The sequence below is a fragment of the Manihot esculenta genome, chromosome 11 (assembly GCF_001659605.2).
Source record: "Manihot esculenta cultivar AM560-2 chromosome 11, M.esculenta_v8, whole genome shotgun sequence".
In the NCBI taxonomy this organism is placed as follows: domain Eukaryota; kingdom Viridiplantae; phylum Streptophyta; class Magnoliopsida; order Malpighiales; family Euphorbiaceae; genus Manihot; species Manihot esculenta.
In genome coordinates, this window is record NC_035171.2 from 30,975,412 (window position 1) to 30,990,272 (window position 14,861).

Here is a 14,861-nt window from a genome sequence, read left to right on the forward strand (position 1 = left end):
ATTTTAAGGTAACATTTAACTCATAATGCTTCAAGATTTTTACTATTTCTAATTAAACATAATGAACTATTTTTAATATATATTTGAATTTTCATCTCTTATATATTGTCAATATTTTTTAATAAAATTTTAAAGATAAATTATACTTTAATTTTTGAGTTTAAACGAATCAATTTTTATATTTTTAAAATTAAATATTTAAATTTCTATATAATTAATCCGTTCAAATTAGAGATTCGTCCAACTGAAAATAACATTTTAAATACTTAAATTATTTTCAATATGGGTGAATAATTTTATATTGTGTAAACTACACTTTGATCTCTAATATATCCTCAGTCTTTGTATTTTTAATACTAAATCCCTAAATATTTCTATATTTAATCTGTTTAAAATTATAATTTTTTATTTATTATAGACATTAATTCAAAACTAGTGAATTGTTAAATTTTTTCTTAAAGTACTCTTTTTTAAAAGATTACAATCTATTTAAAAGTTATTTGGTATCACTTACAAATATTTGAAATTATATGTATTTTTAAAAAGTTTTGAAGTTATAAATATTAAAATATTTTAATAAATGAAAATTAAAAAATAAAAAGCGTTAAAAATTAATTAAATGAAATATTATAAACAAAAGTTAATGGAAACTTCTTTTAAATAAAAAATGAAGAATAATAATATTTAAATTATAATAGAGAAAAATGAGTTAATTAACGCTTAAATATTTTTATAATTAATCTATTAAAGAGAGACCTCTTTTCAATTTGTAATTTAATTCTGTCACTATTCATATATGGGTGTGTATTTAAATTATAAAAAAACGATAAATAAGAAAAAAAATCCATTTTACTAGATTAATAATTAAGCATAACCAAGATAAACTACACCCAAAAGATAATAGATTAAAAAAAAAACAAAGGAAAAGAGCATAAGATCATAAGATAAGGCTCAATGGATAAACACAAGGGACATGACTTGAAATACAAAACGTAACAAAAGCAAAAGGGATAGAAAAGACACACTTGACCATAATTTATTATTTACAATTCAAATGGGCTTTTTCCAAATTTCACCCTCAAAACCCTTGAAAGAGTAAAGGAGAGAAATATGGTATGCATCCATCACCATCCATTGTTATTGTTCTTGAGCATCATCATCATCACCACCACCACCATTTTCTTCAAATTATCAACTAAATTGAAAAAAAAAAAAAGAAGCTTAATTAATTAACTAAGCATTGCTCCTGAAGGATCCTAGAGCCTTAATTGCTGCTGCTCTAAGAATGTATTGGTGGTAGAAAGCAGCAATAGCAGCTCCAATGAAAGGTCCAACCCAGAAGATCCACTGCAAAATAAAATAAAACAAATTAATTTGTTATATATATGAGAAAAATGTATTAATTTATATTAAAATAGGTTAATTTTTTGTACATGATCATCCCAGGCCTTGTCTTCATTGTAGATAACAGCAGCTCCAAAACTCCTAGCTGGGTTGATGCCAGTGCCAGTGATTGGAATAGTGGCAAGATGAACCATGAACACAGCAAATCCAATGGGGAGAGGTGCCAACACCTTAATTGGAAACAAAAATAAAATTAATAAATTTTTAATTGAAAAACTCCCTTTTTCTTTTATTAAAAAATAATTTTTAATATTATCTTCTACTTGCTGTCCAAATCAAAAACCTAACAAGCCTGTAGTGATTTTTCATCGTAAAAGCTTTCTGTAGATTCAGCAACAAAGGAAATTATATGAACTAAACATTAAATAGCAAAAATATTTATTAAATAATTAAGAGAAAAACATAATCAGGTACTTACAGGGACATGGGAGTCTCTTGCATTTCTCTTAGGATCAGTGGCAGAGAAGACAGTGTAGACAAGAACAAAGGTACCAATAATCTCAGCACCTAAACCAGTGCCCTTGCTGTAGCCAGAAGAGAGTTCATTGGCCCCACCTCCATACCTGTTGTAGTAAGCTTTTTGGAAGGCCTTCACCAAACCACACCCACAGATTGCACCCAAGCACTGTGCTACCATGTACAAAAGTGCCCGTATTAGTGACACCTTGCGTCCCAAGAACAGCCCCAAGGTTACAGCTGGGTTAATGTGTCCTCCTGTGTACAACACAAGCAAGTGATTCTTTTGAGTTATATATATAAAAACAAAAGGAAAAAGTAAAGGATGAAGATGATGAAGATGATGAAGAAGAAGAAACTGACCAGAGATACCGGCGGTGCAGTAAACAAGAATGAAGATCATGCCGCCGAAGGCCCATGCAATACCGAGAATACCAACACCGCCACAAGCATCAGAATTCTTAGCAGGATCAGTCTGGCTCTTATATCCGATGACTGTCAACACAGTGATGTAAAGGAAGAGCAGGGTTGCAATGAACTCTGCAATAAGAGCTCTGTACAAAGACCATTGACCCAGTTCCTCTATATCGATCAAAGGCGCAGGTGGAGGATCATGGTAGTCTTTGGCCGAGAATTCTCCTGGATTCTCTGCAACTTCTACGTCCTTAGCCATCGGAGAATATGTTTTTTTTTTTCTTTTTAGGAGCTTGTTGTCTCTGATAGATAGATAGATAGTGAGCTCTGAGATAGTGGAGACTGTGTGGTTGGAGATGTGAGAATGGAGGGGTATTTATCGGAAGATGATGAACGGTAGAGGTTAAAACTTCAAAATGATTAAGAGAGTATGCGGCGTTTGATGACATAATTAACTTCAATTTTAATTAGCCGACCAATTTCTTTTCCTATTTTTTTTCCTCCACCGTTGCTTGCTTGACCCACCATTACAACGGCTCTTCTAAAATGAACCTTTTTTTTCAAAATGGAAATTCAATATTTAGTCTTTGTTATCTTGTCATCTAAAAGTATATTAATTAGTTTCTGATTTTTTATATAATTAATTATTCCGTTAATTATTAATATGTGTGAAAAAATAAAATGAATAAAACATTATGAGAGAAAAATATAAATATGAATTTTTTTTATTTCAAAAGTATATATCTGGAGAATAATAAATTTAAATATATGGGATTGATATTAGAATATACTCACATTAATTAGTTCAATGATATTTTATCTATAAAATATCATTAAATAATAGTGAAAATTATTTAAAAATTGGATTAGAACTTTATAAAATTTTTGATTTCATAAGGAGAGATAATGATATTTTATTTTAAAATATAAAAATTAAAAACATAGAATATATATGATTTTTTGAGAATGAAGAAATATAGATTTTTATATATTTTCAAATTCTAAATTAAAAATGCCAAATAATTTTTAGAATTATTACATTCAATTAAGAAAAATGTGATCACACATTTTAATAGATTTTAAGTACCTTATATGTCTCTTAATCAATAAGAAAATGTTTACATCAAAAATTAATAATGAATATTTTCCAAAGGTAAAGTCCCTATCTATATATTATTTTAAAGCAGGAACTTTGTAGTGAAATTGGGTAATTATTTTATAAAAATAATATAATAAGGGTACAAAATAAGATATAAATTTTTATTATAAAATAAAATTATAGGGCAAGAGATGGTAAATCGATATACAATCTCATCTATGACAAATAAGAATCAGAACCAGATATCGTATCACTTTATTCTTCGTCAAAACTCTAAAAAAGTTAAATATTAACGTAAAATTACCTTTAATGAATATAATCTAACAAATCTCTATTATGCATATAATCACGAAATTTCAATCAGTCAGTGAAAACTAGTTTAATTTTTAAAAAATACTATAATTAATTTTATCTTTTTACAGTATAAAAATTAATAATTATTAGATAAAAATATATAAATTTTATATAATTACTTTTGTATTGTAAGTAATTCTATACATTCATTTTTTTTAATTTATTGACTTAAATATCAGAATAACTGTTTTAAGCGCTAATCATTTTTTTTTTATTACAGTATAAACCAATCACATTACAATTTTATTTCAATCACGTATAAATATAAAAATAATATAATATGAAAATAAAATTTTGATTTTAATCTTGAAATAAATAATTAAAATAATTTTAATAAAGTATTATTCTCATGTGCATGAGCTTGTTATTAGTGTAAATTATATATATATATATATATATATATATTCTTTAACCAATTAAGGCAGATGTCAATGACTCTTTTGTTTAAGAAAAAATAAAATAAAAATAATAAAATTTTTCTCTTACATAAACTAAAAGGCAACTGCACTTGAAGGCTGAAACAGTATCTTCCGCATATTCTTTTTAAATACTGCAAAAAGAAAATTAAAATATATTATCTTACCTACTTTATCTTATAAAATTATATTATATTATTTTTTTTCACAAATTATTATTGATATTATAATATTGGCATATATGTTGTCATTGTGGTGGCTTATGATAGTTGATGGTGTTGCCAGATGGGACTTATTATCTGTGCAAACTATTTTAAAAAGGAAAAATTAATATATATTTATGAATTATAAAAAGAAATTTTAAAAATGCAAAAAAATTAAAATATATATTTTAGTCATAGCCATAATTAGAATTTAGAAGTATAGATAAATACATAAGATTGCAATCTTATTTATATTTTAATTTTCCATAATTGCAGTTTCTTGGCATCCAAACAGGGTGTGCATGTGAGAAAATTGATTTCCTGAGCTGTACAAATCAATCATTGAATTAGTTTTGATTCCTTGGTGAGTGGTTATGAAATAATTGAAAAAGAAGAAAGAATGTTGATTAAATGGGTGCCAGCTAATTTCACAATATCATTATTACATAACACAATTGGGGACCAATTTTATTTAAATTGACACATATTTCAAAAAAAATCAAGAATATTAACTAATTGCAGTTTGAAATTTCAATACACATAATTAATTTGAATTTTAAACCTTCTAATTTGTTTTTATTTAATGGTTGAATATATATTCACGGCTTATAAATTCAAATTTCAATTAAATCATTTAAATTTTAAAACAGAATGAAAATCATGTAAATTAGGGTAGTTTAATTTTGATAAATTGTTCTTTTAATTATAAAAAAATGAAAAAAAAATAAAAGTCAAATGAAATCATAATCAAAATCAAAAGTTGAACTGGCTCAAAATTCTTATCTCACAATTAAAATAAAAATTTTACATTAACTCAGAAAATTAAAAAGAGTTTTAAATTCAAATGTCTGTGAACCAAAATGATAAAAAAAAGAGCCGACCAGCAGATTATGGTGAGTGCCTTGTCGTTTTACATCCCTTTCTTTTTCATCCTTTTTAATTTTTAAAAAAATTACAATTTAATTTATATAATATAAAAAATTATTTATTAATTTTTAATTTTAAAAAAATTATTAATTAATCTTTTCATTAATTTTAATTGTTAAATATTAAAAAATTAATACTTTAATATAAAAAAAATTAATTAATAATTTTTAAAAATTATAAAAATTAATTAATAAAAATTTTAAAATGTTAAAAATATTGTAATATGTTTTTTAAATAAATTTTTCGTATTATAAAAATTAAATACTTAGTGTATTTTATTCTATTTTTTTTTTCTTTTTTTTTTTGCATAAGTCCATGGAGTTGCCTCCTTTGAACTTTGGTTGTGGCTAGAAGGTGCTCCACGTGTCCAAAACTTCCAGCCTCCCAAAGAGTTTGATTGGAAGGAAAAAAATAATAAAATTTTTTTATTAATTGTTTTTTTTTTATAAGTTGGGTTTGTAAGATTAATAGCGACCTTAATTGGTCGGTTGCATTATTATTTTTTTCTTATTTTTTAAAGTCTAAATTAGGTCTTCTAAATGGATGTCCTTCTTACATAAGACCCACTCTTCATCTCAATTAAATTATTTATATTACATGCTTTGACCCCAAGATGATCCTGCAATTATGAGATTTACAGTGAAAAAATAAAACTCACTTTATGTTTTCCTATATATTTAAAAATATGTATATCGAAAATTTTTTATATAAAAGTGGTATTAGGATGTTTAAAGAAAATAGAGTTTTTAAGAATGTATAAATTTATCTGAAAGATCACTTTTTTTTTTGATTTGTCATTATCACGTAAATCTATATGTAAGGATATATTTATTTATCCATTTTCATCATATGATTATTTATTTTTTTTGGTATGCATATCAATAAAATCGTGGCATAACTACCAACTTTTCTATTTTTCATTACATCAGACAGCTCTCATTTGGTGGGTCTAGATCTTTATCAGTCGGGTCTATTTTAGCTGCGGATTGAATAAAGATCAGCCTGTTTAGTAGATTTTAATTAATTTTGGATCTATTTCTTTTTTTTAAAACTCGATCTTAATCCAAACTAACAAACTATAGAAAAGTAAATTTAATGATAAATTAATTAAAATAATTAATAGATATATATATTAAATATAATATGCATAAATAGTTATTATTGTTATTAGTTAATATTGAATTTTAAGTTATTACAAATTGTTATATATTTCTGTATCAAAGTTTTCTTTTTTAATTAATTAGAATACAAGATTTCATATATTCCATTAAAATATATTTGAATTTTTGTGAACAAACTATAACAATGCATGCAAAAAATGAAGAAAGAGAGAAAAATATTCTGCAAATTCTTTGCCATGTATTCAGAAAATATGGTAGGTATTTCTAAAATCATTATGATAAGTTGACAAACTTTTCTTCAAAATATGCAACTGATTGAAGAATTTTGTTCTGAATTCTTAATTTCACAGGAAAAATATTGCTGCTGATGGCATAAATTCAAGACAAACTCTGCTCCAAACCTCCAAAATTTAATGTAGATCTAATTAATTTCAAAACCTTGCCTAAAACAGCTAGAATTTTGTTAATTGGGTAAGAATTTCAAAGAGTCATGTCATTTTGTTAAGTTTTTATTATTTTTCAAATCATTTATTTAATAGGAGAAAATAGCCATTGGTGATAGTGAGTTCTCAATAAATTTTATCATAATTAATTATTAACATTTAATTTTTATTTTCACAACAACAACGTTGTATTAAATAATTTCTTATTTAATAAAAATTTTATTTAGTATATCTTACATAAGATTCATTTGCTATTTTTATTTACCTCTAAAATATAATGTAATTTTTCGTATTCAATATAATAATAAAGAATATCACGTAATAATCCATACTAAAATTAGGTATGGTTAAAGAAATATTTTTCATATTTTTCTAATGTTTGAAACATTTAAAAATTAGTCAATAAATAATTTTTTTTTTAAAGAAAATTATTTCTATTTTGAAAAAGTCAATTTTTGAAGTTCAAAAATTTTATTAATATTATTATACATAAATTTATTAATTGTTTCTCCAAACAAGGCTACAAACTCAATTTCTACAGAGAAATTTTGATGATATAGGGGAATTACATCAAACACATGATAAGTAGCCTAACTAAATAATTTACACATAAAATATACACAATGGTAGATTTAAGAAATCCCCATCAATTGCTAATTGCAAATACCCAAATGCATGCATCTGGATCTGGCTGCTGAATTGCAAAAGAAAAGAAAAATAAATCAAGAATGATTATGATGATGATCAGAATCATTTTCATCATCATGTTCTTCATCATCTTTCTCTTCTCTAATGGTCTCCAACTTGGGAGAATTAGAAGGCCTTAATGGGAAGTCAAGAAGCGATGGCGCAACCTCATTCCAAGGCGTAGGCTTCCCCGTTGGTCGTCTCATGATCAGCTGCTTCGCCATTTCGTATATAATGCTTGCAACCTAGATAAAGGGGGTTAATTGATGTAACCTCCCAAAGGCAATTCAGTTTTTTTCCTGAGAAAAATATACAAGAGAGAAGCTTGTTCAATTGGGAGGACTCGTGTAGGGAACACATATATATAGAGACCATTAATTCTAGATCAAGCAAAGAGAGATTCATGGAGAAGTGAGTGGTCCAAAAACATCTTGCAAATCTAACTTCATATATTCTCTCCTTCCTGTAATTTAGGAGATCCCGAAAATATCTATGGAAATTTAAGTGTATGTACTAAGTATAGTTAATTGATTCATTAAATTCCTATTCCTGCCCATTTTCCTCGCGGGAATCTTAGTCAAGTATCTTCATTGCTTGCTTAATTAGAGGTACAAATAAGAGTGGCAATGGGTGTTTATGCAGTTACAAATTAATGATCATATATACTTCTAGAACTGTATGCCTATGCTACTGTATCTTTCGTGTAATTCGAGCTGCGTGTATGGTCGCAGCTCGAACTCAAACGCTAAAGGCAACTCCAAACCTAATGAAATAAAATCCATTTGTCATTCAGATTTTTTAGGTGATCATGAAACAAATATACCCAGCATTTCTTTTTAATGGTTATATCTCTTATACAGAAGAAAAACACTCAATCGAGTTCTTAATAAAATCGCTACTCAGCCAAATGCTAAAATTACTAAGTAGTTATTTTTGTTTAACAATTAGACTTATTTGTTTGTGAAAAAAAATCTATATTTAGAAAATACCGTAAAAAACGTTTTTCATTAAAAACATTTTCCAACTAATAATTTATTTCTAATTATTAAAATTAATTTAAAAAATAAAATATATTAATAAATATTTCCATGGACTAAGTTCCATAGAAGTCTTGCAAAGAGACAATAAATAGTACGCCCGTATACATATAAATATATATAAATATATATATACCTTTACGGAGTTAAACCAGATAGAATTATTTTATAATTTTTCTGATACAGACTCCAGCCTGTTCAAGTTTTCCATCGTACTTCACCTCTTAAAAAGTTCTAAACAAGTAAAATAAATTAATTGACAAATAAATATATTGTTTTAATGTCACTAATAGACATCAAAATCGATTTAGACGGATTTTGAAATTTTTACCTCGTCTTACAATATACTCGCTCAAAATATAATACATATTGGCAGCTGATGTTTGGTCCGGTGGCGACACCCTTACAGCCAAAGTAAAGGAACATCCTGGCTTGATCACTAAAAAACATTGAGTCAGGGCAATGTGTGTAGAGAAGTCCGGTTCAACATTAGACTCGCTTAGGGGAGTTGGTAGAGTATACAGGAGTAGTTTATTACCGTGGTAGGGTAGGACGTTATAAAGCCAATCCACAGAATCCCAATTGTCACATGATCCCCTATCCACAGGCTAGTATAAACCAAATTCTCAAGAAAAATAGCCAACTAACCCAATCTCATCATAGTATAAAAGCAAGGCAGTCCAATGAATCAAAGTAGGCATTCCACTAATCATTCTACTGATCATTCTACTGGTTCTAGCTTATCATTTCACTCGTCCACCTAAAAATATCACTGGCTTTGAGCGGCAGAGTGGCAGCCACCACCAGACACCAACCAACTCATCTTTTCTTTTGCAGATTGCCATGTCATACAAGGATCATTAAGGAAAAATACCAGTAGGGCATCCCCTTATTTAGGTATGTTGATTGTTCAATGATCATATAGAAAAAGATCCGTCTTAAATTAGAGAAAAATAGTTCAGAATCACAACAGAAACATCTATAAAAAACAGAAAGGCTGAGATACAACATAAAACCACGCAGAAAATTACTGGATCCAAAAAAAATTTAAAAACATTTACCCTTAGTTCAAAAGAAAACAGTCCAAAAAGCAACACTGCTATCATCATTAAGGAGCAAGATTGCACACAACATCACCTCAATACTTACGAGGCCAAAGAAATAAACAATTAGCAAATTGCAAATTTAGAAACTCCTTTCAAATGACACATCTATGACAACCACCATCAGTGTAGAGCATCAGCAACATAACACAGCTTACATCCAATCTTAAATAAATAAAACTTGCATTTCATGAATGATTAGGGAATACAAAACAACAAAAACAAGTTGGATGTTTTCATGGGTTCAACTCCTGGTAATAGGTGCAAGAGCAAATTAAACAATGACGTTGCTAAAGACCGAATTGGAGTAACATCACACAAATTGTGCGCAGAAGGGTGTTTTGGGGGCGGCGGGGGGGGGGGGGGGGGGTGAGAGAGCATTTGCATTGACAAATTCAAACATTTTTATTAAAATGTTGGACACAAATTATATAACTCACAAAAAAACAGAGAACCATATGAATTTTGCAAGAAATACCTGAAAATTGGCTTAAAACACAGAGCACATAGACCTAGTAATGAAGTTCTATGCAATGCAAAACATTGCAGAATCCTTGAACTGCAACAGATTGGCATCCTCTAAAAAAAGTTGGAGCAAATAGAACTTCACACCTTCGAAAAGTTGTTAATCAGGAAACGAAATGAGTCAGATATTCACTCAACAAGATCCTTGTTATCCATCATTCCGCCACAAATCTTATACTAGCTAATTTATTCTATTAGAACTATCCGCAAATAACTTAACCATAAAACATAAATTCAACAGCAAAAGTTAACAGAAAAGAATTGAAATACCATTAAAATGCATCAAAATAACCTATATCTGCCCAAAAAATTCCTCCACATCATCATCTAATTACCTCAACATAGAAAACAATTTCTGAAACATCCTTAAATATCCAAAAACACGACTAGATAACCACAGTTTCTCTCTCTTTTTTTTTTTTGAAAGATGGAAGGGAAGGAAAATGAAATATCTCACTGTAACTGCTGATCTCTCAGTCAAGCGGCACCTCAACTTCACCATCAGTAATCTCTTGCTGCAAGTCCTTAGGGTCCTTGCCATCGACCGTACAACCAACCGAAACGCAAGTTCCCAAAATCTCCTTCACAGTTCCACTCAAATCCTTCGCCATCGATCTTGGTCTCATAACCTTCGCGATCTCAATTACATCATCAAGCGAGATGTTCCCGCTATGCTTGATATTCTTAGTCTTCTTCCTGTCTCTCTCTGGCTCCTTAAGTGCCTTGATTACCAGAGCCGCTGCCGATGGAACAACTGACACCTTGGCCTGGCGGTTCTGCACAGTGAGCTTGACGGTGACACGAAGGCCCTTCCAGTCCTTAGCAGTCTCCTTAGCGATGTCTTCACCGATCTTCTTAGGGGAAAGACCGAGCGGCCCAATTTTCGGGGCGAGGGAACTGGCCGCACCAACTTCGCCTCCGGTGACCCTAACGAAGACATCGACGACCTGAGAAGGGTCAAATTTGGGCGGCATTTTAGGTGCTCGGAGACTGAGACTACACTAGGGTTTCTAGAAACTAAAAAGAAATAAAATGAGATATATACTACATACACATAGTGTAGGGTTTTGCTGGGAGGAGAGTGATATGACGTATTTTACCCTGATTAATTTCCACTGAGACATTGGAAATAAAGGGTAAATATGTCTTTCTGGGTACTAAACTAGGCCTCGCATCGTTTTGGAACTTTAGTTCGCATTAGAGGTCCATACGACATAAGCAGCAAATGCAACACATTTCGGTATGGGCCCGAGTAAAACCAGATGCTCGAATTCGATGTCGTATCGGCCCAGATTTTTTAAAAATATAATTTTGGATATTGAAAATAATAAATTTAAAAAAATCATTAATATTATTTTATAACTATAGTAAATTAAAGTATTATTTAATATGACATAAATTATTTAAATATTTTTATCAATAATTTTAATAAAGTCACAAAGATATTTATTAAATTTAGTAAGAGAGCTTTTGGTACTAAAACTTGTAGTTGTTGAATTTAAATAGGTACAAATAATTTTTTTCATTTAGTCTAATATGTGAAAGGTGATATTTATGTTTTTTAAAAATTTATTTCTTTTCTATGTTTAAATAATATAATCAACAAAATCATGAAGCTCATATATTTTTAGCTTCAAACTTTATTTTTCCTAAATTGAAATAGTTTAACACATTTCTCTTGAAACCCACATTTTCTTAAATTTAAATTTCCTAATTCAATAAACTCATACATTTAATTAATTTTCTTAAGTAATTTTGTAAAAGAGTAATATAAACAAAACAAACTATTACCTTATAATAACCGTTTTTTCAGATAATTTTTTTATTTTATATTATCTGTCAGTTTGAGATTTTTAAGATAATATTAATTTTATTTTTTTATATATTATTATTAATTTTTAAATCATTTTATATTATCTAGCACAAAGATAATTTTTTTTGTAAGATTATGCGACATATAAAATTGGAGAGGTCCCATGAAAGGACTTTATAACGCTTAAATTAGACAAAGCTATCTTGTGATAAGATATATAAAGAAAAGTATTTAAAAATAAAAAAGAAAAATAAAATAATCAATTTTTTTTCTATTTTTTGCCTTTTTATTAAAAATTAATGTAAAATATCTTTTTATTCTATTATTTATATTACAACTTTTTTTTAAAATATTATAGAAACGAAAATATTTTCTTTTTATGAGGACATATCCTTTTGAGTAATTATTTTATATTTTACAATCATTTAATATTTAAAAATTATAAATATTTGTTTTATAAAAAAAAAATATTTTTCAAATTTTTTATCGTATCAGAAACATTTGTTAACAAAACATATTTTTTTGATAAATGGAAAATTAAATTATTTTAAAGAAGATAACTTTATATTTTTAAAAAATTTTATTAAAATTTATATATAAATTTATTAATATATTTTATTTTTAAATTATAATTAAATAATAAAAAATAAGTTATTTTATTTAAAAAATAAAAAATATTTTTTAAATATAAATTATTTTATGCAAAGGGAGAAAAAATAAATAAAAGCAATCACATACTCAAAAGTGTCAAAGTCTATTACTTGTAATTTACCCAATAAGGGCTTAGTAATTTGAAACTTGCAAGAAACTGTTTATGAATGAATATGACACAAAATTATGACCCACATCTCTCACATTATGCTTTTCTGTCTTGAAAACCCAAAATTTTATATTCCCGAGAGTGGACATTTTCATTTTTTTTTTTATCCATAGGAATTTAAGTGAGTGAAAGGAAAATTTTCAAATATGTCTTATCGTGAGTCAGCTTTCATAGGTATATATGACCCAATTCTAGTCATTTTCTTTTAGTATTAGCCATTAGAAATATCATTATGGAAGCATGCCCAATGGGCCTACACCTTAGCACATCATCCCCTTTTATCATCTCTCTTTTGATAAGGAAATGTCTTGTTGTCTACCCCAATTTTCTCTCTTCTTTAGCTTTCAATCCCCTATTGGCTATTGCGAAATGTCTTGTTGTCTACCCCAATTTTCTCTCTTAGCTTGGCTATTTGGCTATTTCCACCCACCCCACCCCCCCCCCCCCAATACATTTTTGTCCCTCTAAATTTAATCTAACAACAATAATTGAGTGAGGAAAATTAATTCTTAATTACCAAGTATACAAATTTATAAACTACAAAAATTATTAAATTAAATAAAATGATTTGTTAAAACATACAGTTAAAAAAAAAAAAACTTCTTTAGCTTTCATTAAGATAAATTCTAAAAATACATGAACAATTAACTTAAACCTTTTAAATAAAATAAATAAATAAATAGAAGACCGGTCTAATTAGTTTTTTTTTAAGTAATAATAAATTATTATATTATGCTTAGCAAAGTGAATTTATTTATTAAAAAACCAAGATTGAAAATTCATATTCAATTACCCTATTTGTATTTAATAATTTTATAAAAATTTAATTTAAAAGAAAATATTAATTTTTATTTAATTTAAAAAAAATTATTTTTTTGAAAAAAATGTAAATGATGTATAAGAATTTACTTCAATTATTTTTCTTATAAAAATTAATTATTACAAAAGAAAACTGTGAGATTATGATACAACCATTTACGTAATATAATCTTAAAAGTAAACATATTTTAAAAACCACCAAATTCTTAGTAAGCTCTAAATTGAAGGTGCTTTAGAGAATCTAATTTTATTAATTATATCTCAAGTCTCAACCACAAGCATTGGATTCGCTATAGTGAGTGAATATATATATATATATATATAATATTAAAACATGTTATATTAAATTTTAAATGTTTTTTAATAATATATTTATGAAAAATATTTTTTTAAAAAAATAACTCTATTATTAATGAAAATGATAGTTATTATTGTTTTATATTCTCCATGGGAAAATGAGTGCATGAGAATATCTCAAATACCTAATTTTAGTTTTTTTATATTATTCTTATATCATTATCATCGTCACTATATATTTTTTTTTAATTTCATTTTATTATTGTTAAGGAAGCCATATATGATATGTTAGTTCCATGTAATAGTTTGAGCTTTCCAACTGTATTTATAATAGCCAAACTATTCAACAATCTTCTAGCCAGCTTTTTAGTTCACAATCTTTATTTTTGTATTACCTTCCAAAAACTATTCGATAACATATTTGAGATAGCTTAAATTTAAAATTTTTCTTTGATCTTTATTGCATAATACAATTTTCGTTTTGTATCCTTCATTTTTGTATTGCCTTCGAAAAACTATTTGCTAATGTAGTTAAACTTTTTCTATTTAGCTTAAACTTAAGATTTTTTTTGGCGTTTATTATCTTGTATAATTTAATATTGCATGAATTTAAAGTTTCTCCTGTGTATCCCATTTACTCTATGTAAGTAAAAATATTAGAGTATTTTCTTTTTATATTACCTTCTAATATTAGCACTACTTGGTTTATTAATTCTTACTTTTATAAGTCCGATATTATAGAATTTTTGAACTTTTTCAGTATGATGGGAGACTCTATATAACTATTTTTAGAATGAACCAGATTATTCATCTATCATGCAGCCTTTTTATCTTCCTCTTTGGTATATATGGAAGGTAGGCGATAAAAGAGTGTTTGAATTTGTTCCTCTAAATCATCTTGCCACTTCATCACGCATTGTTCT

The 14,861-nt window shown here is 27.2% G+C and overlaps 2 protein-coding genes across 2 annotated transcripts; both read right to left on the reverse strand.

Moving 5' to 3' along the window:
- Positions 1 to 940: 940 nt before the first annotated feature.
- Positions 941 to 2,639, reverse strand: LOC110627195 (aquaporin PIP2-1). The gene is made up of 4 exons (XM_021773467.2): positions 2,224 to 2,639; positions 1,823 to 2,118; positions 1,434 to 1,574; positions 941 to 1,347 (listed from the first exon to the last, which is right to left on the reverse strand). Exons 1-4 carry the CDS (start codon positions 2,531 to 2,533, stop codon positions 1,234 to 1,236), a joined length of 861 nt encoding a protein of 286 aa, XP_021629159.1. The 5' UTR covers positions 2,534 to 2,639; the 3' UTR covers positions 941 to 1,233.
- Positions 2,640 to 10,436: 7,797 nt separating this feature from the next.
- LOC110625893 (60S ribosomal protein L12) lies at positions 10,437 to 11,218 on the reverse strand. Its single transcript, XM_021771581.2, has one exon. It carries the CDS (start codon positions 11,161 to 11,163, stop codon positions 10,663 to 10,665), a length of 501 nt encoding a protein of 166 aa, XP_021627273.1. The 5' UTR covers positions 11,164 to 11,218; the 3' UTR covers positions 10,437 to 10,662.
- Positions 11,219 to 14,861: the final 3,643 nt, after the last annotated feature.